Genomic DNA, 28,000 nt, shown 5'->3' with positions numbered 1-28,000 from the left:
ACTAGTTGTCTTATAAAAGGACAGTCGGAGTCATCCTAAAATAAATGACTTCTCCAGGTAATTTTGTGTACGACCAAGAAGCATGCGATTGGCTTCAGTGGCATGACCGCGAAACTTTGGAGTATAATGCTACTCATGGCCACTACAGCGACTGGCCGTTAACCAATTTCCAACCAGGCGTTGAAGACCAACACAATAGTCCAGACGTTAGCTCCACTTCTGAACATGGAAACAGTGTTTACGTTAATCCAGCCGCCACATTACCGTCACGGACTTGTATCCAGAGCCCTCATCATTCACTTCCAAGATCTGTTGACTCCACCGGTTCGCGGACAGCCAGTCCACATCAGCAAGCTTGCCGCGTATGCAACGATACTGCCTCAGGAATGCATTTTGGCGTGTTAAGCTGTGAGGCATGTAAGAGTTTCTTCAGAAGAAGTATTCGAGCAGAAGCAAAGTATATGTGCAAAAGCCACAACAAATGCTGTGAAATTGATAAGATCACAAGAAACAGCTGTCAGCACTGTCGCCTGCAGAAATGTCTAGATGTGGGAATGAAAACGAACGGTAAGGGTGTAGCTACGTAGTTGGAGTGTATAGAGGATTCCAGAAATAAAAGCCATACAGTTGCTAATTTATGCAAAAATGTGTGAAAATGGTTTCAACACAACAACCTCAGCATGCATATCTCTGCTTGCTTGGGCCAGTTTAGAAAACTTAAAAATATACATGTTTTCTTGTGAAACTACATTACATATGTAGTTTCCGGTTTTCTTAAGGTTCGTGTTGCTCCCAGCGATAACTAGCTAGCTATACCAGACAGACAATCTAGATTATATGCGAAGTCAAAAAAATTGTCTCTATAGTTGTAGAATAAGTTGTACTGTGGTGGATATGAAAATCATTAAAACTAATGTAACTACAAAAGGTCTATGTATATTGATATAAAATTTTGACTCTGAGTTTATGGCCAATCAAATCATTTGAATTAAGGTTGAAAGCTATTAGAAATTAAAGACCTATAGCTAGCTCTTGTAGTGATAACAAGGTCTTACATGCATTTTTGAAAGAAAGTTTTACTCACAAGAAAATTTGAGCCAAATGTAATATCTTTGCATTAATCAATTCAAATTGGCTTGCCTATGGGTGCCAAAATAGAATGGCTAAAGTTAGTACTCACACTCATCAAGTATCATATTAAGTAGTATAACTATATAATTATTATGTTTAGATCTGCTACTTTTCATATTCTTGGAATCCTCTAAGATAGCAAACATATAGCAGTCTAGTGTTGGGCAAGTTACTTTTTGAAAGTAACAAGTTACATATTACTTGCAACTGAACTATTTAGTTACAGTTACATATTACCCATAAAATAAAGTAACTGTAATAATATTACATATTATATTACTTTGTGTCCACAGCCTGCTGTCACGTGTGAAACTACCACTTTATCACGTGACATGATTTGTTGTTGGACAATGTGCAAATCTTGGTTATAAGTAAGAAGCTGGTGAATAAGCTTCATTCAGTAGGCTTCGTTACTTCGTTGTGGCTAGGCGTTACTCAGATGATAACTAATGAAATTAGTAACTTCGTTACTTGTAGTGATAATATTACATAATATTAGACTCGTTACAGTAACTATATTACTTAGGTAACGCGTTACATTTGCAAGTAAAGTAACTTGAGTTATAATTTCGTTACATTACTTAGTTAGCTACCACAAAAGTAATAATTATTATGTAACACGTTACCCCCAACACTGAGCAGTCAAAGTAACAAAATGAGTAGGGTATACTAGCTACAGTACGTATCTCAGTGTGTTATGCTGGAATCCTCTAAGCTAGCATAATATAAAAAGAGTGTCTTACGTCAGTATAGCCTGTACAAACGCGTATGCGAACATACTTGTTATCACTGTTCATCTGTTAATTAATCACATGATTGCTACAGACTGAAGTCACAAATATTCCATCTCAGTAGTAATATTTTGGTGCACTATAAATGGAAGACGTGGATATTGGCCTTGCAGAAACTGTTGTGGAAATGTCACCAGACTTTGACGAATTGCTCCATGAATCACTGGCAATAAAAGCAAGATGGTGAAAGGCTATGACTAACAAAGAACGGGAATGTTTGACAAAGGAAGTACGCAACCTGCCATTATGTCCTATCACTACTAACGTTTTTAGCCATGAAATCACCATATGAATTTTATGAATTACACATGAATTTACCCTGAAAAGCATTCACAGTACATTCATGGTGTTGGGAATTCCCCATGAATTTATCACAATACTCCATGAAATTCCTATGAATTTACACACATGGGTGACATCAGTGATCCTGCGTTCCCTATGAAAAGTGCATGAATTTCTTTGCCACCTATGAAAAATTAATTATATTTTCTATTTTACATGGTCATGAAAACCCTATGAATGGTTAATACTACAAATTTATCACTTCTTGGCACTCAATGAAATGCACATGAACTTTACAAGTGGATATAACTTACATCGTATTGATCAGATTTATAAGTGTACAACCTATGAAATAACCATGAATATAACTTCTCTGGAGATAGATACTAATACAGCCAATGAAAACACCATGAATTGTTAGCAACTCTAATTAATGCTCATCATGCAGTATTGCTTAGTAACCAGTCAGTCATAGCAACAGTGAAAATTGAGGTAAAAGTACTAGTAGTTTTAGTTGAGTAGTTAAAGCAGTTTACAACGTGTAGTATAGTAAGGAATCTGTTTGACTCTTGAGGCTGGTTTTGTTTTGCTGGCTGTTCATCTGAAAGCTCACCTGAAATGCTAATTATTGCGCGATGTTTTGTTACACCAATTAGTGTTCTACTAGCAAACAAGGAAGAGAAATGCTAATACAGTTTGTAAAGAAGGGAGCCTCTCGAAAGGTGAAACTTAAATTGAAGTGAAGGAGGCCATGCTAGGAATTTGTACTGCAATTTTCACCCGCCTTGTGTTCTACCAGCAAACAATTAAGGAAGAGAAATGCTAATACAGTTTGTAAAGATGGGAACGTCGCGAAAGGTGAAGCTTAAATTGAAGTGAAGGAGGCCATGATAGGACTGTAAGAATTCATACCGCAACCTTCATCTGCCTTCACTAGTAAGTTGTACATTGTTATTAATGACGTTATAGTAGGTGTTTACTGTAATATCCCATTTCTGAGTGTTATGGTACTGAACATGTATAGCTACATTATCAGCGTTTTCAGCTGCTTAACTGTTGTTTACAAAATTTGACACCACTCCTGAATAAGCAATTACAAGGAACCAGAGTTACCATACATTGCAAATAAGTGTCGTGAGTGCAGCGAGGGTGCTACTAAGGGCCTGAGAGGTTACTGAATTGCTTAGTTCCCATAGTGTCTAACTTATTTAGACTAATGTATTGCAGTGGGGTTTACGGTACATATACGTATGGCCATGGCATGAGTATGGGATAAAAGAGCGACATAAGCAAACAAACAAACAAAAAACACAGTTGAACGTTCATCCTGAAGTCCACGAAAATAATTTTTTGAGGGTGGGTACCTATGATGCACTTTGTCTACTATTTATCCAAAATTATTTGCAGAACACAGAGAAGAATAGTACTACAATATTGATGATAAGCATTAAAAATGAAAGTAAAAGTTCAACTCAGCTCCCAGGCCTTTGAGTTACTAAATCGCTTTTAGCAAATGAAACAGATGGCATCTTACTACAAATACCAGTACGTCTGTGTTTAATGAACTCAACTGTTTCTAGTTTTAAGTCTTGAATTTACTTATCATTTTGTTCACGTATATGAACTTAGAAACTGCTTAGTATTCTGCATACGTAGGTGCACAAATCAACTTAGATATTTATTTCATATGTTTTTAGCTACTCTGTGATTCCAGAACTTTCGAATAAAACTTTAGCTGCTGTCGTATCTGCCTGGTAATAATTGCACGCTTAAGGGTGCTCTGTACATCCCGCTTATATGGCTTCTCATGAAATTTAATTTGCTCTGTAACTTATAAATGGTTTTAGCAAATGTTCTGTACTTTTGTACTGGATATAAGCTAACACTAGTACACAGTTTAGTCCAAACCCAACTGCTAAATTTGCTTTAGAACATGAGTTACAGTTTTTCCCTTTATACTAGAGCTAGTCCTACAGTTTACACACAAGAGCCTTGATACTTTTATGATACACCATGCTAAACAGCACAAACCATTGTGCGTTTTTATTTTTGTCTTTTAGCTTCTCATTCATCACGTATTTATCTTTCAGGTTGACACTCCCAGAAATCCTTTTTTTTACTTCCATGTTATTCATCATCTGAACTTGCAATTAAAAAATGGCAAACGCTCTTCTTTGGCAAAATTACTAAAGTAGCTACGTAGCTCGTGTGAAAATTTCATGTCCATTGGATTAAAAATGATGGAGTAGTTCTAATTTAAGTGAGAGGGTGTAGAACAGCAAGATGCGTGCGCTTGTTGCTATGGGATACCTAATTTATGGGTACTAAAATGTGTCAACATATCACAGACTAATTAAGTGACCATAGTATTTCTTTTAGTGCAAAACAGACTATGTCTTGGGAAGCCTTGTACGAACTGTGCAGAGTACCCTTAAGGATAATACTATTATCTTAGACTACACAACAATAAATACATGGTACAAGACACTATATTTATACTATAAAAAGAAACCTTAAATAGCATGTTTACCAAGTACAAGGTGCAATACAAGTCCATAAATAGTGTGTTTACTCTATTACATACAATTAACATAACCATAAGAAAAGCTGATACATATGTTAATTACTTAGCTAAGTACAAAAACAAATCAAAGTACACAGTACAACTTAGCTAAGGATTCTGATTACTACATTCCTCCCTTCTTAATTCTGAAAACGCTCTGGAGGCCTACGATACCTTAGGCCTACGTTACCTTTGTGAGCGGTGAAGTTCAGTTGGTGCACTTCCACTGGTAGGTGGCTGCTGGGAAACTGGAATAGGAATGTCATCAGTATCATTGTCTTGATCAGAACTACAGTCACCTTGTCTATTGCGAATGTGATCCGCATGTCTTCAGCAGACAATTTTACCATCTGATAATTTGATCTTGTAAGAGTGCTCACCACTGGTACTAACAACAGTTCCTGGTAACCAATTGCCTTTTGGTCCCTTGTTAAAACCACGAACCATCATTAAGCCATTTTGTTGAAAAGTACGTTGTTGGGTGGTTCTGTCATATTGTGACTTCTGTCTATGTTGATGTTGTGAAACTCTGTCTTTTAGGCTAGGTACAATCAGGTCCAGGTGTGAGCGAGGTCTCTGTTTCAAGATTAACTCTGCTGGAGCAACTCCTGTTGTTGCGTGAGTTGAAAGTCTGTAATGAAAAAGAAAGCGTGAGAGTTTAGTCTGTATTGTACCAGTCAACTGCTTCTTCATTCCAATTTTGAAGGTCTGAACAGCTCTCTCAGCTAAGCCATTAGAAGAAGGGTGATAAGGTGCGGTCTTAAAATGGCGGATGTGATTTTGCCTTAGAAATTCAGTAAATTCACTGCTAGTGAAACAAGTGCCATTGTCTGTCACAATCACCTTAGGTAACCCAAATCTGGCAAACATTGTTCTTAAATGTTCAACCGTTGCTTGAGTAGTACCAGAACTTACAACCTCTATTTCCATCCATTTAGAATGGGCGTCGACAACAACTAAAAACGTTTTTCCCAGAAAGGGTCCAGCATAGTCTAAATGAATTCTCTCCCATTGGTTTTCTGGCCATTCCCATGGATGCATTGGTACAGCTGGGGGAGAAGGCTGATTGACTTGACACTGGTTACACTGTTTTACTTGTGCTTCCAAGTCTGAATCAATGTTAGGCCACCACACATAACTACGAGCCAAACCTTTCATCTTAGAAATTCCTGGATGACCTTCATGAAGCAAAGCCAGCAACTTCTCTCTTCCCTGCTTAGGTACCACGATTCGATTCTGCCAGAGTAAGCAGTTGTTTTGAATGCTGAGCTCCAACTGTCTTGATTGATATGGTTTAAGTACTGAATCAACTGCTCGTGGCCAGCCATGTTGCACAAATCTGCGTACTTTGGACAACATAGGATCTCAATCAGTCCATGATCTGATTTGGTCCACTGTTACTGGAGAAATCTCCAAGCCTTCTAACAAGTACACTAACTCTTGAGGCATTGGTACTTCTTTTGGCTGCACTGATAGTGGCAATCGGCTGAAACCATCAGCATTTGCATTATCCTTACCAGGCACATACTGCACTGTGTAGTTATACGCACTCAGTGTTAAGGCCCATCGTTGTATTCTTCCTGATGCCATCACCGGAATACCTTTTCTCTCTCCTAAGAGGTGCTGTAGGGGTTTGTGATCTGATTTAATTGTAAAATGTCTTCCAAACAAGTACTGGTGAAAATGTCTGACTCCAAAAACAATAGCAAGTGCTTCCTTGTCTATTTGTGCATAATTTTTCTCCGCAGGTGCCAGAGAATGTGAAGCAAAAGCAACTGGCAGTTCATAATCTCCAACTTGGTGAGACAAAACTGCACCATTTCCATAAGGGGATGCATCACAAGCCAAAATCAGTGGTTTGGATGGGTCATAGTGTGTCAGGACACTTGAAGATGTCAACAAAGCCTTGGCCTTCTCAAAAGCTTTACATTGCTTTTCTCCCCATGACCAATGATGCTTCTTCTGTAGCAAGCTGTACAAAGGAGCAAGACATGTAGAAAGGTTAGGTAAGAACTTGCCATAATAGTTCAGCATGCCCAAAAATGACTTCAACTGTGACACATTTCTTGGGGCAGGTGCTTCCACAATAGCTCTAACCTTCTCTGGAATTGGTTCCAGTCCCTTAGCCGATATTATTTTTGTGACCAAGGTATTCCACCTCCTGTAGCATGAAAAAGCATTTATTAGGCTTTAATTTCATACCTGCTGAAGCCAGTTTCTGCAATACTGCTGACAAATTGGTCAGGTGCTCTTGGTCATTCCATCCAGACACCAAGATGTCATCAAGAAACAAGCACACTCCTGGAAAACCCTGAAGAAGTGTTTCCATAGTCCTTTGGAATATGGATGGAGCGGCTGAAACACCAAAAGGAAGTCTGTTGTACTGGAACAATCCTTTGTGTGTGTTGATAGCCACAAGCTTCTTTGATGCATCATCTAAGGGTATCTGCTGATAAGCATGGGCAAGGTCTAGTTTTGAAAATCTCTTTCCACCAGCCAATGATGCGAACAAATCATCTATCTAGGCAAGGGGTAGCTGTCCACTTGGGAAGCTTGGTCAATTGTAACCTTGTAGTCTCCACATATCCTAATTGAACCATCTTTCTTTAACACAGGAACAATTGGGGCAGCCCACTCAGAAAATTCAATAGGTTCGATCACACCTTGTTGAATTAAACGGTCCAGTTCTTTCTCAGTTTTTGCCTTCAAGGCATAAGGTACTGCTCTGGGTTTGTGAAAACTGGGTTGGGCTGTAGGATCCACTCTAATTGTAGCATTAGTTCCTTTTAAGACTCCAAGTTCTGAACTAAAGACGGTTGTGTATGTATCAAGAATACCCTACAAGGACAAAGAATAACATGCATGGTTAACACAAAATAAGTTAGTCCAGTCCAAACAGATCTTCATAAGCCAGTCTCTTCCCAATAAGCTTGGTCCACTCCCATTTGCGACCACTAATGGTAACTGCTCAGTCTGATCCTTATACTTGACTGTGACTATGGTGGAGCCTTTGACACCTATCTGTTAAGCTCTCAGCTTGACACTGGACTCCTGGAGAGGGGGAGCATCTTCTGGTGACCACAGACGATTGTAAGTTTCTTCACTGATAATAGAAACTGAAGCTCCGGTGTCTACCTCCATTTCCAAACTAGCATTGTCAATACTCACTGACACTAGAAGTGGTTTCACAGATGTGGCGGTGACCTTGTACATGGAGTAATCATCTTCCTCCTCCTTTACTATGTGAGTAGGACGAGACGTGGTACCATCGTTCTGTTGTGGGCGGGGCTGTCCTTTTGGTAAGGGTTTACTTTTACACACACGAGCAATGTGTCCTTTCCTCCCGCATTTGCGACATTCCGCAGTCTTAAAACAACAATCAGCTGCCTTGTGTTTCTCTCCACATTGGTAGCATGGATTCTGTGTACCATGAGTCTTCAGCTTGTTAACAGGGACAGGGGACTGTAAGTCTTTCACATTCTTTTCTGCAGATTCAGATGCCATAGCTATCTCGAAAGCCTTGTCAAAGGTGAGTTCTGGTTCTGCTAGAAGTCGGCGCTGGATTCTGGAATCCTCTACTCCGCAAACTAGACTATCTCGTAACATATTGTTGAGGGTAGTGGCATACTGACAGTGTTCTGCAAACTGGCGTAGCTCTGCAACATAAGCTGCGACTGATTCTCCTGTACAACGATTATGGCCATTAAATTGGAATCTCTGCACAATCATTGACGGCTTAGGATCATGATGCTTCTGTGCTATGGTGATGAGATCCTTGATCTTGAGCTCCGTTGGCTTCTTAGGGGACACCAGATTGCGAATGAACCGGTAGGTAGCTGGTCCACAGACACTGAGGAGTATTGCTCTCTGTTGGTCTACATCCTCTATCTTGTTGGCTGCAAAGTATTGTTCGAGACGCTCGACGTACACTGTCCATGTTTCTTGTGAACTGGAAAATGCTGCAATGGTGCCATGAGTAGCCATAGTTATATCCTCGTCGCCACTGTCGTATCTGCCCGGTAATAATTACACGCTTAAGGATAATACTTTTATCTTAGACTACACAACAATAAATACATGGTACAAGACACTATATTTATACTATAAAAAGAAACATGTTTACCAAGTACAAGGTGCAATAAAAGTCCATAAATAGTGTGTTTACTCTATTACATACAATTAACATAACCATAAGAAAAGCTGCTAATACATGTGTTAATTACTTAGCTAAGTACAAAAACAAATCAAAGTACACGGTACAACTTAGCTAAGGATTCTGATTACTACAGCTGCGTACATAATAACAATACAATGTTATAAATAATACATTGGTCCATTATTGTAGTATGGGACGTGGGTATAATATAATCTAATCCAAAACAGCCAAGCTGTAAAAAAAGAGTGCGGCCCTCAGAAAGGCTATGGTGAAAAAAGATGTGAAATCCAAGGTGGCGGCCAAGAAATGGCTGTGATGGTAGGTTAATGGTAAAAATTTTAATAATACAATTCAGGTGAATTTGGTGCCGCTTGGTCAATTGGCACAAAATTCACCTGAATTGTCGTTATTAAAATTTTTACCATTAACCTACCATCACAGCCATTTCTTGGCTGCCACCTTGGATTTCACATCTTTTTTCACCATAGCCTTTCAGAGGGCCGCACTCTCTTTTTACAGCTTGGCTGTTTTGGATTAGATTTCACTTCTTTTTGTATTTGTATACCCCAAAGCCGGCCTATGGCCGGCTTTGTGGCTTTTTTAAACCTATCTGTTTTTCTTTACCACAGGAAGAAGAGAAAGATGAAGAAGTTTTTAAATACTTTAACTAATTCTGATTTTATCAGTAAATGTACAAATTATCTATATAATAATAATACATTTATTACATGTTAATTATTCCCTACAGATAACTTGTTTGCAACTCTCTACAGGGTGGTTTCTTTGTAACTGAACTCTCTACAGGGTGGTTTGTTTGTAGCTGAACTCTCTACAGGGTGATCTGTTTGTAGCTGAACTCTCTACAGGGTGATTTGTTTGCAGCTGAACTCTCTACATGATGGTTTCTTTGTAGCTGAACTCTATAAGGTGACTTCTTCTAGCTGATCTCTCTACAGGGTGACTTGTTTCTAGATGAACTCTCTACAGGGTGACTTAAGTGCATGTAGCTGAATTGTCTATCAGATTAACTGTTTGTAGCTGAATTCCGTACAGAATATCTTGCAATGTAATATAATTCTATAATGGAGTAAGTTATAAACGTAGCTGAATGCTCTAATAGGGTGACTATTCTATTAGAATATCTCGATCTCGCATTTGCTACACGTAGTTGCCTTTCGAATCATAACTCAGTGGTTTATAATCCGATTCTTCTGTACTACTGCGAGGACTTTCTATGATGATTATTCCAGCTACATACTGATTTTCAGCTCATTGCTCTAAGCGGTTTGCCTGGTAGATGTGAAAACTAATAGTTTTTTTATTCATAAATATCGATCGTGTAATTTTGACACAGGTTGGGTTTTGTGTCATATCTCCATGGCCTTTATCTCGATTCCTTTCAAACCACAAAAAGGCACTCCTACGATGGTTACTCCATCTACATATCAATTTTCAACTCATTCCTCCAAGGGGTTTACCCTGTAGGCGTGACAGATCTTCGACCTTATTTTACACACATAATCGGTCATAACTCCATGAATGTTCCTCGGATTCCTATATACCAAAGTTGGTACTTAGATCTGCCTTAATGAGCCCTTCAAGTGTGGCAAATTTCAGCTCTATCCGAGTACGCATTCGTGTTTTATGGTGGATTTTGCGAAATGAAGATGAAGAAGAAAAAAATGAAGAAATTAAAACGAAAGTTTGTTCGCTCATATCTCGGAAATGGCTGGACCGATTTTCTCCACATTTGGTATGTAGACTCCCATAACTGGCTGGCACATCTGTAGCAAATTTGATTCCAATCGGTTAAGGGATCACAGAGCTACATAGGTGTGAAAATTGCATTTTCTTTCTTCCTGTTAATATACTCACGGTGTGGCGCGCCGGCTTCTTGGGTCGTGCGTGTGTCTTGATATCTTTCAACTGTTGTAATTCATGATAAGTTGTAATTCATATTTTTATATTGAACTTCAATTTGTAGGTGTTTTGGAGTTGCTACTTTGTGATTCTTAATACATAACAAAGCATTTTCTGTCCAGCATAGACATTATTTCATGATGCCAGATCCAGAACATTTTATTGGTATCTCATAGGATGCTCATGTAAATTTCATTGATAAGTTCATGAGACATTCATGTAAATTTCATAGTGCAGTTCATGGAGTACTCATGACATATTTATCCATTGTATGGTAGTAGTTTCATGGTCAATTCATGGGTTTCATGGGATAATAATTCATATTAAAGTCATGGTGTTTTCATGTGATGGTTCATGTGTAATTCATAGGGTGCATAAAATTCATAGCCTATGAAACAGAAAGTATACATAGAGTCATAAATATGAACAACCCATGAATTTGAATTCATAGGAAACCATGAGTTTATGAGTTAGTAGTGTATTGCAACGTATTGTCTGGACATCACTCGTTCTAAGTTAGTTTAGCCATGTGATATATTGTTTCTTGAAGAACACGTTTGCCAGTCTGTATGAACAATGTGCTAAGAATAAGGACAAGTTCATTCCAGTGACATCACCATTGCAACATACTACTAGTAAAGGACACTACAGACCTTGCAAAACTGAACTTGGAGCTTAATCATGAAGATGCCACCACTATTACTCGAGGTGGGTTAGCTTTTATCAAGCAAGGAAATTTGAGTATGAAGTATTCATGCTAATATTCTCAACAGAAGTGTACGACAATCTCCTTAAATACAGTCACAGAGTCTGATTCTATGTACTTGCGGTATCGAGATTCTGGATTTATGTACTTTCCCTGTGAAGAATGATCCTGTTTCTACAGGAAGTGGATAAGCAGTTTGCAATGAAACTGGATTTAAGAAGTACGGGACTTCCTTTGTTCAGGAAACTACCAGTTTGTTCACAGTGGAACTAAGCTTAAAGAAAAAAAAAATTCAAAGCTGTTTTGAATCGCCAGATTATTTTAAGCCATCAGCTTTGGATGATGTGTTCACTGAATTTGTATCAAAATTCAGAATCCAAGAATTCTTAAGCTCCTTCCAAGGCTGGCACTGCAATGAACAAAAGGAACTGCTTCAGTGTCAGGACAAAATTTACGAGACACCTTATTAACACAGCATGTAAAGTCAAAGAGTAAAACAAATTCATAACTACTTAAATGTTTGTGCAATTAATGTGCATGCTATTATGCTATTAATAATCTTTGTGATAATTTAAATGAACAAAATTAAGCTTTCTTGTTTTTGGTATATTTTTTTCCTTTCCAGAGTAATGTCACTCTCACAGATGTTGAGAGACAAATCTCTATAGCGACTACTACTGTGATTGGTGGATACTGTCTGCTTGATCAACTGGATTGCTCGTGAAATTGCATAGTTGGCCAGTATTTAGCTTTTCACCAGCTGATCTCTTGTACTGGAGACTCCACAGCACTACCTGACACCCCCCCCCCCCCCCCCCCCATAGAGGTGAAATGAAGCAGTTTGGGTACTTGTTCAAACAGTATACACAGAAAGATTCAAATCCGTAAACACAGATACTGGGTAATCCCAAGCTGTTCAAAAAAATGATATGAAAGCAAGTACTGTTTCTATGTATACCTTACTTTGCCATGCCAGAAATTCGCTTGTCTGAATTGGCTCAGGCTTAGCTAATTGAAATGTTCAATATTATTAATACTACATTTGGATATATTTGTTTACCTGCTTCATGGTGCCAATTGTGAAACAATCATACCCTTCCCTTATGTATTTCAGAATATCACAGTTTGTGTCAGTCACCCGGTACCGGCTCAGCAACTATTTCTCAAAATCTTATTGAATGACTCCAGGTATTTCAGGGTCAGTTTAACTTGTGGAGCATCTGTTGGAGGAGGTTGCTGATTCACATAATGATACAACTTTCCAAGTGCTTGTTCGTGCTGAAAATATATTATTCGATCTACATACAGCTAAAGTGGAAAGGCTAGGGAACTATTAACTGAGAACACTTTGATATTATCCATGTTCTATTTACAAAAGTATACATGCATAAAATTTGAACCCTGAAATTAGGACCCCTCTGTTATAATATAAGGACATGTTAAGGTGACCGTGTGGTATCTGGAGTACTGTTTCCATTGTATCTTTTAAGGAAAAGCAGCTATCTTTGATGTGTGTTTCAGCTTTATTACATAATCTTGGTTGGTGCAGCATTAAATTTGATCCAAGAGTCCCGGATGATGTAAGCTTCATGCAGTTTGGGAATCATCCAGACATTATCATTCTTCACGTGTGCACACTCTCATTCAAACACATTTATTATTGCCTGCCACTCAAAATGATTTGCATCAAGAGTGAAATTCCTGGTCCCTTTTTTGTGAGATGAATGGAGAGCATTAATCATATTCTTCAGCTAAAGATATACATGCATAAAGATAAATATCAATGACAAATTTTCATACCTGATGACCTGGACAGATCAACCAGTGAATTAGGTGCAGTGGGTTGAATGGGTTGACAAAGTACAGCCTTACTTGGTATTCATCACTAAAGTCTTGGTTAGTGCCATATGCCCCACTATGACCATGTGTACTTTTGACCACAGTCAAGTTGGGTGCAGCTCCATCACATACTAGGAGACTAGTGGCAAATCCATGTACCTACATAGAACTTTAAAAAATCCATACAATACATAAACATATTTAATGGTCACCTGAAAGAGATGGGGATAGTTTCAAACACGCAGACTTGAATAGTCTTCACTAAAAATGTCTCCCAATTAAGTTAAGTCCAACTATGTCATAGGAAGACGTCAAACCCTCCACAGAAACTGCATTATGTAAGCAGTTTGCTGTACTGCCTTATCCTTGTCAAATAGCTGGTAGACATCATGAAGTGATGCTTGATCCTCTGTAGGCCTACAATTGTTTGACCTCTGGAGTTCCACATCAATTGCGATATGACTTTTACTTCATAAAAAATCGGCACTCCATCAGCCATTGGCATTAACTTTCCTGAAGCTTTACACGTTGAGTTAAACTGCTCATGTTGCTCCACCTGCTTAGAAATACTTTCCCATGATGCACCACTATCATGAAGAAAGCAACCAGTGTACACCTGGAGGGTGCTTCTTGTGGGCAACTAAAGAATATCAAAGCTTTTAAAAGCTTCATAGGGTGCCGGGTTTCTAATGAACACAGCAAGAGCTTTAGGAGAGAAACATTATTGTATTATACACGTACTGATAAGTATTGAATGTATTACCAATTCGAATAGTAACTAAGCTCCATCGGTTACCATGTTTCCAATGACCTGTAGCAATATAAACTGTTCACAAATCATCTGGTTGATTTACAACATACTACTCTTCAGAGTAGAATTCATTTCACTGTCTGCCTTTCCTCCAAATTTCCTTAATAAAATCTACCACTCCAAAACCGCCAGCTTCTTTATATATCTCTTCAAAGCTGGTCTCCATATCTATCCTCTAATGCTGCAGTTATCTTGGCTATCATTCAATGTTACATCTAGTTTAGAGTATTTAGTTAGTAAAGCTTTGTCCTTTGTTCTCTCTGTTTGTGCATTTCTTTTTCTTGCTTTAGTACTGGCCGGTGATAAATACTTAGTGGGATAGTTGGAGTTTGCTGCCTGCATTTAATTCTTTTTCCCGGACTGACTTGAGCTGATCTTTTCTTTTGGTGCTCCAGATGGCTAAGAAGTTGCTTGCAAAATGAGCACAGCACTTCACTAGAGGCTTGCTCTTTTAGTGTTGCATTTTTGGAAGTTTGTGCCAACGTAAGCAATGCCAAGAACTAACTCTCTCAAATGGCGTCATTGATATATTGACTTGCTTAGAGTGGAAACGAATCACTGAGTGACATTCATCATGATATTTGCAATAATCAATCCCAGGATAATAAACAAACCCATGGGATTGCAGTGGTCTGTTGCATACCTGAGTGAAGTCTTGATCAGTTGAGACCACTCCATTTTCTACTGATACCAGGAGAACTTGCAGATCATAATGACACCCATTTATTGTTGGTGAAAAATTTACTCTGACACGATGGACATACCCAGCAGGTAGGCGGTTATGAATGTGTGTTACTTGCAGCAGAGTAGTTCCATTAACTATGTGGCACTAAGTTCAGGAAATTTTCAACTCACAATTTCTTGAAAATGGCTAAGAGGCAGCAAAGGTTCCTATTAACAGTATCCTCATTGGTCAGACTTGTGCAAACTGTGGCTAATTGCATAGAATTACAACGCTTATCCTCGATTGGTGATGACGTTAAGTCTGGCTCAACTGGCAAAAGTTCTGTCATTGGTACAATCTAAGAAGCGCTCATATGAGACCCGAATATATGAAATAGAACATGGTTCATTTACTCCTTTGATTTTCTCAGCTACTGGAGGGATGGCTGATGAAGCTACTGCGTTTTATGATTGCCTTGCCTCCCTTCTTTCTAGCAAATAGAACACACCTTATGCTGCCATTATGGGATTGGTGAGATGCTGTTTATCTTTTTCCCTTTTGTGTTCATCCATTAGATGTTTGAGGATCTAGATGATGTTTTGGGCAATCTTTAATATCAATACCAATTGACTTAATCCAGGCTGAAGCCAAACTGTTCTTTGTTACATAAATTACTTTGCTATAATTGTTTTTCTTGACATTGTGTTTTAATTGATTTTGGAAAAAAAAGTGCTGTCTGCATCACTATTGGTGAGGATTTCATTTAACACAGATGACGACTCCAGAAATCTTGTTGGTATAGTAATAGGCGTAGTTTGACCCAAGAGTTTCACTTGCAAAGTAGACTCTGCGAATCGTTCCAAGGTATAGAGACTGTAGCCATAGCGGTACATCACTCATGACGAATGTATCTTGGTATATTGAAACGGGCCTCTTAGGGGTTCCTTCCATGAAGTTAATAGCTAAATGATGCATCTTAGCAGTATCTAGGTGGCTATTGTCACTTCACATGTTAAATCAATAAATGCTTCAATACCAATCGCTAAACAATGCAACTTAGTGCTTGTCTGGGTTGTTATTGCCACCTCACGTGTTAAATTAACATACAAGAAATAATGTAAATAAACAAGAATGCTCCGTGCTATGCATTTGTACATCCTATACTTAAGTGGAACACTCTCCTCTCTTTTATATTATGAACTCTTGCTAGCAAGTTATATCCAAATAATGGAAGGAGTAGATTATATTAGCTACTAGCATAGGTACCTGCCCTACGTGCAGGACCATTACACATTCACATTAACAAGCCTAATAATGTGAACATGGGGTTAACTAAACAGCAGAACTGCATGTAAGCTAAACCAATAATTATCAAGACATGTGCAAATTATGTGGTGCTATCCTACTGTAACAACGTACATGGTCGATAGTATTTAAAGCACTTGTAGTTATACTGCAAGCAACTGAAGGATTGAATAAAATTAACTTAATACACAGGTACACACTTCCTGGCTATAATTTAGGCGTTAACATCACAAAGAATTGGAGTTAAAAAGAGAAGGCACTTACTGTGCATGGGACAAACAAAATTAATACACAAACCAGTTGGCCTGCCCATGCCTGTATATTCATGGTACCTGCCCTACATGCACATTTTCACATTAACCACAATAACATGAATCAGTGCTTTAGGAATGAAGCATGTCCTAAACTGAGTAGCATGCATGGTGATATCATGAATTTATTTCACCATCGTGCAAGCCTAATAGTTAAAGTGATATGAAAATGGAGTTAACTAAACAGCAGAATTGCATGTAATAATTACCAAGACATGTGCAAATTATGTGGTACTATCTTATCATGCAGGCACTGTAGTAACATGGTCAACAGCGTTTAAAGCACTTTTAGCTATACTGCAAGAGGTTTGAGCAAAATTAACTTAATACACAGGTACATACTTCATCACATCACAAAGAATTGGAGTTACAAAGAGAAGGTACTTACTCTAATAGAACACACAGGAGAAACACACAGACAAACGTACAATTGGCTTGCCCACGCCTGCCCTATACCTATCAAATGTGCTACTGTATACTTTTCCAACAGTCCATATGCAGTGTAGCAATACCTGGATGCTATGAACTTATTATGAGAAGAAAAAGTGGGTTAGAAAAAGTATGCACCAAAAAGGTATATAAAACGAAAAAAAATTTTGTCACTGGCAGGATTCGAACCCACGCGCTACATAGCAGTCACCGCAACAACTTCAGGGAGGTGCTTTACCAGCTGAGTTGTTTATCGTGTGGTTAGCAATGGAATGTAGCTGAAGTTTTCTCTACATCATGGCCTTCAACGTGCTGTAGTGGACGAAGGAACGAACGTAGAAACTTGCAATAAACTTTGCGACGTAGCCAGATGGTGAGCATTTCATTTCGCGTGTGAATCGTGTCGATACGTGAACAGATTGCCGAGTAATCGTCGTCAATAGCTGACATATGAAAAAGTGTGTCACGAAAAGGTGGCACTGAGAAGAAAAAAAAGTTGTCATGGGCAGGAATCGAACCTTGGCCCTTTGGGTTAACGGTTCTATGCGCTAACGCTTTCGTGGTTTTGACAGGAATTTAGCTCAAGTTTTCCTCTACACCAACACCTTCAACGCTTTATGGAGAACGAACAGAAGCACGTAGCGACGTGTAACAACAAACTTGGAGTTGCCAGATGATGAGCGCTTAATTTCGTTAAAGTCCCGTATCGATACGTGCTTTGCCGGTTGTTGAGTTATTTAACAGCACAAAAGGCAAACCTGTACAAGGTACTGTCCTAGTACAAAACACATACAATCATGCACAAAACACACAAAATAACGCTTACAAAACAAAACAAATCAACAACTATTATAATTACATCTACAAAACAACAAATCAACAACAATAAATTACATTTAAAAATTACAACAAAATGTTTGTAAATAGCATGGCGAAAAACAGAATGGCTCTCAATTCCCAGAATACTGATTAGTACTTTGTTCCACACAAAACAAACACGGACAAAATAAGAATATCATCTAGCATTGATTGATGAAGGTGGGGGTATGAGGGTAAGACGATGGCTACGCGTAGGCATAGTGTTGTATGTACAATAGTTTGAAAACTTAATAGAACCAGCATGACAAATGTCTTGAAGAGCACACACTGACAGATCATCCCGCCTGGCAGATAAGGATGGTAAACACAGCTTTCTATAGCACACATCATGAGAAATAGACCAAGAGTGCGTAGTTTGGTTCCAGCGACTTCCACGAACCCACCGTGCAGCACGTCTCTGAACAGCCTCTAACAGGTTCACATCTACTTAGTTAGCGGCGTAACGAAGCAGATGGACTGATAGACAGACAGCTTATCAGCTATAGATAGATATATCTGTGGTATATGGCTTATCATAATTCCTAGAATCCTCCACAGGGTGACATATAGACCACTTTGTTGATTCTAGTTTTTGTTCTTGTATTTGTTTGATTTAATGTAGCCACAGATATGTGTGCATAGCAGCTAGTTGATGATATTCTATTATAATAATTTTAATATATATTTTTGTGCTTACATTTTCTGTTGTGCCAACACAGACCACTTTGCTGGCTAATGGTTCTAGTGTGGCAGCATTTATTTGAGGACTAATTCTATATAGTAGGGCTGTGCGATAATATATTTCGACAAGCTTCGATAGCAAAAAAACCAAACCATTTTATCACAATAAATTATATTATCTCGATAATCAGGGGCGTAGGGAGGGGGGGTTCCGGAACCCCCTGTAAAATTTAGACTTCTGCAAGCAGGATCCTAACACACCATTTAGTGTGGCAGGACAAAATGAGTGAGTAATATAGTGTAATGGTACAGCACAACAATTAGGGACCCGCCGATTATTCTGGCATAATAATGAGCATAATAGGTGCCTGAAAGCATTGAGCATAATGCTAGCATAATAGGTAGAATATTTTGTAATAGTATGAATTCTTGCTTATAAAAATAGCTATCACAGAAAGATCGATATACTCTAATAGAACAGTCAGTAACTCTAATAGAACAATCACATAACTGACTGTTCTATTAGAGTATATCGATCTTTTCTGTGATATGCATATTGACAAGTAGGTTTGTGCTTCAGCCACTTATTATTTATCCATAAACTGGAAATTATTAGCAGAGCATGGGAACTGAGGCATAAATAATTGGGCATAATTTGAGCATAATAGGTAAGTTTTGAGCATAAATTTAAGCATAATAGGTAAATTTTTGAGCAGTGCAGCATAGCATAATAGGTAAAATTATGAGCATAATCGGCCGGTCCCTAACAACAATTGATAAGCTTGCATTCATCTCTCAGGGAAGGATATACAGAGGTAACATGAGCCCTAGGCCTCTTCAAAACTTGTTAAAAAGATCGATATACTCTAATAGAGCAGTCAAGTATACTGAACATGCATGTAAATATATCCATGTCCATATGAAGTTTTTCAGACATTCTAACATTAAATGCAAAACTTAGCATGACCTTATACTACTATAGCTTTGGTGTGCAGTATTTAAAGATATAGAGCTCCAGTAATTTATCACTTGTGTTATGCAAAATGAATTCATGCTATGCATATTTGTATAGTTATATTGTTTTGATTGTAAGTCATTCCATTTGTATCAGTGGATTCATGGCTCTTATTACCACAGTGAGATAACTATCACTTACAGATTACTATGTGTCTCTATGTGTTATACTGTCTGTTTCCACTAGGTGGCTTTATCTAGTACTACCTTCATCCCAGGGGCACTTATATGCATCATAATTAATGTACTTTTTGCATAAAATATAGCAATTTGCTGAGTTTTGATTCATTAAAATAAAAGTTTCTCAGCGGCTGGGGGCTGCGCCCCCTGCTTCTGGTAACTCAATGCTGGTGCTGGAACCCCCCTTAAAAAAATCCTGGCTATGCCCCTGATAATGAAGTATTGTCATAGAGTACTTTTGCAAGCACAGTTTAGTGTAATAATAATTGTTTAAGGCTAGTATATCTTGGAAAAATCCTTATTGTGACCTTACTCACAAGAGTACCATCTGCCTGCTTTTAATATACAATAGTCTACAGAGATTTACTGTTATCTTGAGATATTGATAATAGAAAACATTATCTTTATCATGGTAATGACATAGGTATTATGATAATCACATTATCGTTATTATCGCACAGCCCAAGTATGTAGCCATGTATTGACAAATCAATTATGGTGTTAATTAATATGATACGCTCTCCCATAATTTATGCCAAAGACAAAATGATCATAAGCTATATAGCACATGGTATAGTCTAGTGTATTCTTGTGCAGGAGCCATACAGGTGTATAACTATACCGCTAGCAATGAATCTAAATTGGATTTGTCAATTATGCAATGATAGCAACAGCTGATATTTATAATCAATCCAATATCCATTTTAGCAAAAATATAAATTTTTGATTGCTGTCTTCTTTTGATTATTGTTTTCGTAAACATATTGCTGTTTTTGAATTGTTGTCAAAATATGACAGTACTGTAAATCTAGTAATTATATTACTGATGCTGAAGCTGAATATGGCTATGGCTGATAAACTAATTTCTGATTGTTTTAAAGATCTCAACCTCACAAAGAAATACTGCCTCAAACTTTAGATTAAGCAGCACTTAAGCTTTCCAACCAACTTTTGACTTACCCACAACATACGTATCAATGAACTTTGATTATAGTCAGTGATTTGAGTATATGCATAAAATGTTCAAACCAAGTGCACGGTCACCCCCCGCATGCTGTTTGCATGTGCTTAAATCACAAAGCTCCTATTTTTAGGGATCAAAGTATGTTTCATGGGTTTGAACCAAGATTTCAGTTTCCACTACATGCATGGTTGTGACATATTGAAAATATGGTACTGCAGTTGAGATAGCACTTTGTCATAAAGTGCTAGCTTCAGAGTTTTTCGTCAGGGAATGCATGTGCCATTGTTGGCTCTGATACTGATAGTATAGAGAATGCCTAATCATTGCCTGAGTTTAAGCAGTATAGTACCTCTTTAGTTTTAATCAAATGGTGCTTGCATGATTAGCACAGGCAAGTCTAAGCTATAAGCTGGTAAGATTATGTTATTGTAGTATAGTATTTAAAGATCCTGTTGTTTTTTTTCAATAGCTGTTCAAGAAGAGAGAACACCTTATCCAGCTAAAGAGCGCAAGTTGTCATCTGAACATACCAAGAGCACTAGTTCAGTCCAACAGAGTACAAGGACTGTTGGTACTGTGGGCATGCCTTTTCCATTTTATTCACCTATGCACATGGTCAACAATTCATTCAACAATGATGTCAATATCCAAGCTATGTCAACTTCCGTGATGTTAGAGATACTTGCAAGGGCAGAGGAGGGAGAAAACAATCCAATTTTACCCATGGTTAGTCCAATAACTGAAGGAAAGATACCAGATAGCACAAGCAGTTCATTGCTAAGTGTGATATCATGGGCAAAGAAAATACCAATGTTTGCCCAATTGTCTGTTGAAGATCAAATTAAATTGGTTAAAGAATCATGGATGGAAGTATACGCACTGAAACTCGTTTACCATATCACCAAGCTTCCAACTGGTAGTGATACTGTTTTCAACAGTGACCATTTAGCACACTTGTATCTGACTGACAACTCGGTGGTAGTCTCCTCCATACAAAAACTGACCAAGGAGTGTGTAGCCAAAATGCAGGATGTTCAATTAGATGAAACAGAACTTTCATGTCTCAAATTGATTACCTTCATGAATCCATGTGAGTATTAATTATTTGATTATGATAGCAATTTATTTTACATCATTTTTAGTTGTACACAACTTGTCTGATAGTGGACAGAAGATGATTGAACGTACACAAGATGCTGGATTAGAATCACTCGAGGATTATGCAAAAAGAAACTTTACAAATTCTTCCCAAAGAATATCTAAGCTTCTACTTTTCCTTGGTCAAGTGAAGGCTTTGTCAAAAGATATCACAAAGCTTGTTGAGGACAAGCAAGTTGTTGGATCTAAGAGTGATGATGTTCTCCTTAAACTGATTTCACAGTGTCTTTGACTATGTAAATGTTGTTGTCAATTGCTAAAAAAATTTGTAATATAATAAATTGCTGAAATGATTTTCAAGCCACCCACAAACACACAATTGCATCTTCAATATTAATGCATTAGCATAGCTAGCAGTTTTTGAGAAGCAAAGTGCATGCTTGCTGCTTATCAACCTTTGCTGCTGTGATAGTAACCATGCATCAACTTAAGTGAATCACAGCAGTTGTATATGTGGTGTGTATTATTTGTAAGTATAGTACGTGGATGGAACCCCTCTTACAGGACAGCCCTGAATACCGGACAACCTCTTTAGTCCTAAATCAGTATAGTGTTATAGCTTGTACACCCCAGCCCTTAACTCCTTTTTACAAAATAAAAATTCTCCAACTACCTCAGAGGGGTTCCATGCACTGTGCTATAGCTACGTAGCTACATATAGTGAGTACTGTTCTTATAATTGAAAATAGCTTACATAGTCTTCTGTTTACCAAAGATTTTTATACTACGTATATAGGCACTAGCTATCTCTATAGTTACATTGCAGTATGGACAGCTAGTGATGGTCAGTAGTTATGCCTAGGGACCCGCCGATTATGCTGGCATAATTTTGAGCATAATAGCTATAGGTACCTAAGGCCCCTATTTGGTGATTATTAGTTTCTCATCCAGCCTTTCTAATTATTATGATGCGGGCGGGAGGGTATTACCATTATGCCATTATTTTATAATATTAACACACTGATGTACAGACCTTGTCCAAATTGTCTTTCTTTCTTACTACAAACATTTCCTTCAGCAGCTGCTTCTACTTTTCGTGATCGCCAACTGTTTTTCGACAGTCAACTGAAAGCCTGCTTTGATGAAGTCGATAGAACACGATTGCAACTGGCACTGCAGCAATTTGCTAAGGAAAACAACAGTATATAGCGCATTGTAGCGTTCATCAACAAAAAATTATAACAGTTTGGTATCACGTGTTCTTCTAAGCATGCACAGAGTAAATAATGGCTTACCATGCGGTAGCTTAAGAAGGATGCGGGCGGTGGATGAGAAACTAATAATCACCAAATAGGGGCCTAAAAGCATTGAGCATAATGCCAGCATAATAGGTTAAATATTTATACGACAGTATAAATTCTTGCTGGAAAAATGACAATTGCAAAATAAGATCGATATACTCTAATAGAGCAGTCAGTAACTCTAATAGAACAATCATCACACTGACTGTTCTATTAGAGTATATCGATCTTTTCTCTTACATGCAGCAAGAATTTATTATTTGTGTTCCAGCCACCCATTTTTTCTTTCTATACAGTGTTAAACTAGTAGCAAAGTATATCAACTAAGGCATGAACATTGAGCATAATCGAGCATAATAGGTAAATATTGAGCATTAATTTAAGCATATAAGGTGAATTTTTGAGCAGTGCAGCATAGCATAATAGGTAAAATTATGAGCATAATCGGCGGGTCCCTAGTTATGCCTCTATAGATTCTAGCTACTGACCAACAGAAGTGCACAACTATAGCTCGGTTAATAGTTAATGCATGCACTCTAATAGTGCAATCAGGCTCTGTTGCAGCAATACTTAAGCTATTACAAGTAGAGCTATTGCCATTGAGTATAAGATGATTTAAGGGACTAGCAAACAACAAAGCGCAAGCTTTCAGTGTCCACCTAAGTTGATCTATAGATAAACAAAATCTTGCGGGGGCGGCAAATTTACTTGCCGTCCCCACACAAAAAGCGAGACTACTAAAAACACGTGCATGCACGCCCGTAATCCGCGCTACACTTTGGTGATGGCAGCGAACTTGCAGCTAGTACGGTCCACTGGATTGATTGCTAGAGGGCAAAAGATGAAAGGAGATCGTTCAGTTTGTGAAGATTTTATTACTGTAGAAATTATGCGGGAGAAGAACCGCGAAAGAATCGACTTTCTGGCTTTGTTTGATGGCCACGCTGGAGTTGAGGCAGCAGAATATGCTCGTGATAACCTCTGTCAAACTATGAAGGTGAACGAAGATATTTACAGCAGTGATCCAGTGAAAGTGTCGAGAGCTATGGAGACAGCTTTTATGAAGATCCACGAGGACATGTGGTCAGCTAGAGGTAAGGACTGTCCTATTTTCATTTATCATCAGCTGTTTAGTTTAAACCACTAACTTGAAATTCCGAGTGCTACAAAGAGAGGCTATGGTGCTCACCCATTTAAGCATATATATGCATGGTAGCTTCACTTATACCCACCCACTATAAACTGATTAGCTTCCTTTCATGATACCGCATTACATGAAGAAGTGTTGCTAGCTGTCTAGACTCTAGGATTCATGCATCATGATGTGTGTTAGTGAGCTCAAGTAAACCATTGTAATTCTATTAGCTAAATCTTAATTAAATATATAGTATTATATCTGTTGTATGCTTGACTAGCATTTGGTTATGTAGTGGCAAGTACACATACACAGGTTTTGATTGGTACTGAATATATATGTTTAACTAAGCACATGTCATTCAGTTGATCCATGTGTCACTACAATGTAAAAGCATGCAAAAACATGCACCTTTGAAACGAAAAAAATCTGAAGCCAAGCTGTTACCTACCACCTATGCAAATTACTGCAAGTTTGTTTTGTTAAAATAGTCCATATAGCTCTATACACTGCATATCAAAGGAAAAAAAATGGCATATTGAGTTAGGATTAAATGTTCTGCCTGTTGCACAGCCTTACAATATGAAGAATGACATGCCTGCAATCCATCCACGTGTACAATAACTTAAGGTGTTACATAAAAAATTACCAACAGTTCCTATTTAGTTCTTATGTGGCAGTATAATTATAGACAGCACATGAAGCTATTGGCACATTAACTACAAATCAACACCTTTAGGGAAAGTGCTTGGTGCCAGTATGCATTGTATATCCTGAATGCACATATTGGTTTCAATGTACTGCAGATTGAAGTCATGGTTGGGTTGTTGTTGTTTTTTTGGTACTTGTACCGCTTTACTTTAGGATACTAAACTCAACAATTTTCACTTAGGTTCCCTGGGCTAGTGGTGAGCACCTAGTACAGACTCTGCCTTCTGTGCAAGCCCTCCAATGCCCAACTGGGAGACTTGAAAATAATATTATAGAACTTTATGTGGGCGAGATCAAAGGAAAAAGTGTACTTTAAATTTCATAAAGTACACTCTCAGCCAGCCAACTGCTTCATTGACCACAAAGAGTGCTTTATTGCACCGCAAAGAGTGCTTTATTCGTTCAATAAAGCACTCTTTGCGGTGCAATAAAGCACTCTTTGTGGGCAATAAAGCACAGTTGCCCACGTGCCTTAGTGTAGGCTAATAGCCTACGGGGCTCGCGCCAGTACGACTAATCACCCAAGCCAGTGAAGGCTGATAGCCTCACCGCACTGAGTGATCAATCACCCCAACCAATACGATTTCTACCACTGGATTGCTTTTATAGACATACCTAAATGCTTCGATGATGGGTGGGAGAAGGTAACGTTGCTGTTATGTTTGTTAATGTAAACGGACAAGTCCTGGAGATATCACGGAAATACTTCACCATGTGACTCACAATAGAATCGATTGTGGGTTGTGAGCAAAACCTGCCAAAAGACGCAATGAGCGTCTACCATGCCAAACTATCGTGAACTACGCGTGAGTTACTTTGTTAAACTGGTTTGTGTGTGTTCAGGCTGCTAATAGTTCATGTAATGCATGTTAATTACGAGTTCTAGTGTATGGTGAAGCTACACGAGTAGAAAGTTCCATAAATCATTTAAAGCATAGCCTTGCTCGTGCCATATGAAAAATAAAATGATCTCTGAAAGAAGTGAGCCTCTTCCTAATCCCAAAAATGTTTGTTATGGACAAGTTGCACTGCATTCTATTGTATGGCATTTTTTATAGCCCTGTTTTATTTATAGTATGTATTTGTCTAACTGGTAAATTTCTTCACAACAGACACATGGAAACAAACAGTCAAGAGTATACCAAGTTATGCTGGTACTACAGTGGCCTGTGCACTGTTCAAAGCTGATAGAGTTCATGTAGTAAATGTTGGTGACTCTAAGATAATACTAGCATGTAGAAATCCTAACTATGGTGGATTAGGAGAGCCTGAAATTTTGGCAAAAGAACTTAGTAAGACTCACAGACCTGTGGACGTTGAAGAGAGAAAGAGAATCGAGCATCTTGGTGGAAGTGTCTATGTTAGTGCTCGTGGAGAGACACGTATCTTGTGGGAAGGAGACGGGCTTATACCATGTAACTTTCCAAGACCAAATCTATCAAGAAGTCTAGGTGACCTCTGGAGTGCTACAAGGAGTGGGGAATACTTAATGTCACCTGTTCCATACACCTGCACCCATTACTTGACTAGTAGTGACTTGTTCTTTGTAATAGCCAGTGATGGTATATGGGATGTGATTGATCCACAAGAAGTAGCTGAAATTGTCTATAGCATATGTAAAGGACCGGCTACAAGTGAAGACTGGATGAATAAAAGAACCCAGATCTCTTATGCATTGAAGAGTATAATTGATAAGGCTTACTTTACATGGCACTCTAAGAATCTCAGAGCAGACAATATTAGTTGTGTTATTGCGTACTATACAATGTAATCATTACATGTATTTATAGGAATCTATCCTCAATGCTGTAAATTTTGGTGCAGTTGTTTTGTAGGAATATTTCCCTAGTTTACTTACCTATATATTTACATGTATAATGGTAGCTATAGTTTAGATTTGTGTTGACATAATGTAATAGCAAGAGTAAATAATGGAGATTACTCAATTATTTACTCTTGCTAGTCATTATTTACTCTTGGCAATATGTACTCTTGGTAATATGTACTCATCTTTGAGGTTCTACAATTTGAACAGTCGAATACTCTAATAGAACAGTCATTGCATGTACGTACCTAGTAGGCTATGTATGTCCATGGGATGTTGCTGTAGATGCAGGTTTTCATATACCGGTACATAGTAACAACTGTAGAGGACTCAAATAATATTTATTTAGCATTTTAGTGCCAGCATCTGGCACCTATATGCACTTCAAATGCAATATTTATAAGGAATACATAGAGTGGTCACACTATTTTGTTTGCACTATAGCAGTTGCTAAGAGGTGTGGAGGTTGACCAGATAGAGGTGCAGCCCCCGGATGCTGTATAGCTACCGTGATAACTTTCTGTAGACGCTGTAAAACTGGAATTAACATTTAAGTTGCAAAAGTAAGCATTTCACCACAACTATCAAGTCTGTAGCTACAACTAATGATCTCCACTACGTATATTTAATCAAAGAATTATTTTTTATGATTAGCAAGTACATTATGGTATAACTTGAAGCAATTGGTATGGCAGGATGTTTGGTGGTAATATAACAGTGTACAGGTCTAGAAAAATAGGTTCAGTTTCAGCTCACACACTGGTGTGTGTTCCTAATAGAATTTTAATGATGGACATTCTAATAGAGTTGTTGACTGTTCTATAAAATATTTATTAGTTATTATTCAGACATTGGATGGAATTTTGAGGTGGCTCATGCACTCAGTGAATATACAGGTGTCACAGCAGAATAAACACTCTGCATATACTATACGTACCTTGCGAACATCCAAGCATTCCTTAGCGTCATTGTGTACTGAGGTTTTGGCCCCTAAAATTTTGTATATAAGTTAGAACAAAGTGGTTGTAAAAGTTGAAGTACATGATGATTGAAACTAGATTTGTCCAACGGGTAGGTAGGGTGAACTGGACAGGGACATGATAAGCTTGCCAGACATTTTATGATATAATTGATGCAGAGTGAAGTAATAGTATTTGTGGTCAAAATTAAGGGATATCTTAGAGCTACTCCAAATCAGGATGACACCAGTATTATTACCATTTTAACGAAAAATATTATTTCCTGTCAGTGCTGCCATTGTAATGAACTGTGTTTCTGCTATGTGGTTAGACTTTGAAAGCACGTGACAGCTCTTTATATTGATC

The 28,000-nt window shown here is 38.0% G+C and overlaps 1 protein-coding gene across 3 annotated transcripts; it reads left to right on the top strand.

Annotated features, from left to right (window-relative positions):
- Nucleotides 1–23: 23 nt before the first annotated feature.
- Nucleotides 24–26,693, top strand: LOC136263535 (protein phosphatase 1D-like). Of its 3 annotated transcripts, XM_066058136.1 has the most exons (3): nucleotides 24–567; nucleotides 21,075–21,695; nucleotides 21,748–22,044. In XM_066058136.1, the coding sequence occupies exons 1-3, from the start codon at nucleotides 45–47 to the stop codon at nucleotides 21,993–21,995; spliced, it is 1,392 nt and encodes a 463-aa protein (XP_065914208.1). In that variant the 5' UTR covers nucleotides 24–44; the 3' UTR covers nucleotides 21,996–22,044. The 3 variants fall into 3 exon arrangements, with proteins under 3 accessions (XP_065914208.1, XP_065914209.1, XP_065914210.1); XM_066058137.1 differs by lacking the exons at nucleotides 21,075–21,695; nucleotides 21,748–22,044 and adding an exon at nucleotides 25,963–26,659; XM_066058138.1 differs by lacking the exons at nucleotides 24–567; nucleotides 21,075–21,695; nucleotides 21,748–22,044 and adding exons at nucleotides 23,707–24,098; nucleotides 25,963–26,693.
- The last annotated feature ends 1,307 nt before the right edge of the window (nucleotides 26,694–28,000 follow it).

This window comes from Dysidea avara, chromosome 8, assembly GCF_963678975.1.
Source record: "Dysidea avara chromosome 8, odDysAvar1.4, whole genome shotgun sequence".
In the NCBI taxonomy this organism is placed as follows: Eukaryota; Metazoa; Porifera; class Demospongiae; order Dictyoceratida; family Dysideidae; genus Dysidea; species Dysidea avara.
The sequence above is the reverse complement of the archived record's forward strand: the minus strand, read 5'-3'. Positions and strand labels throughout refer to the sequence as shown.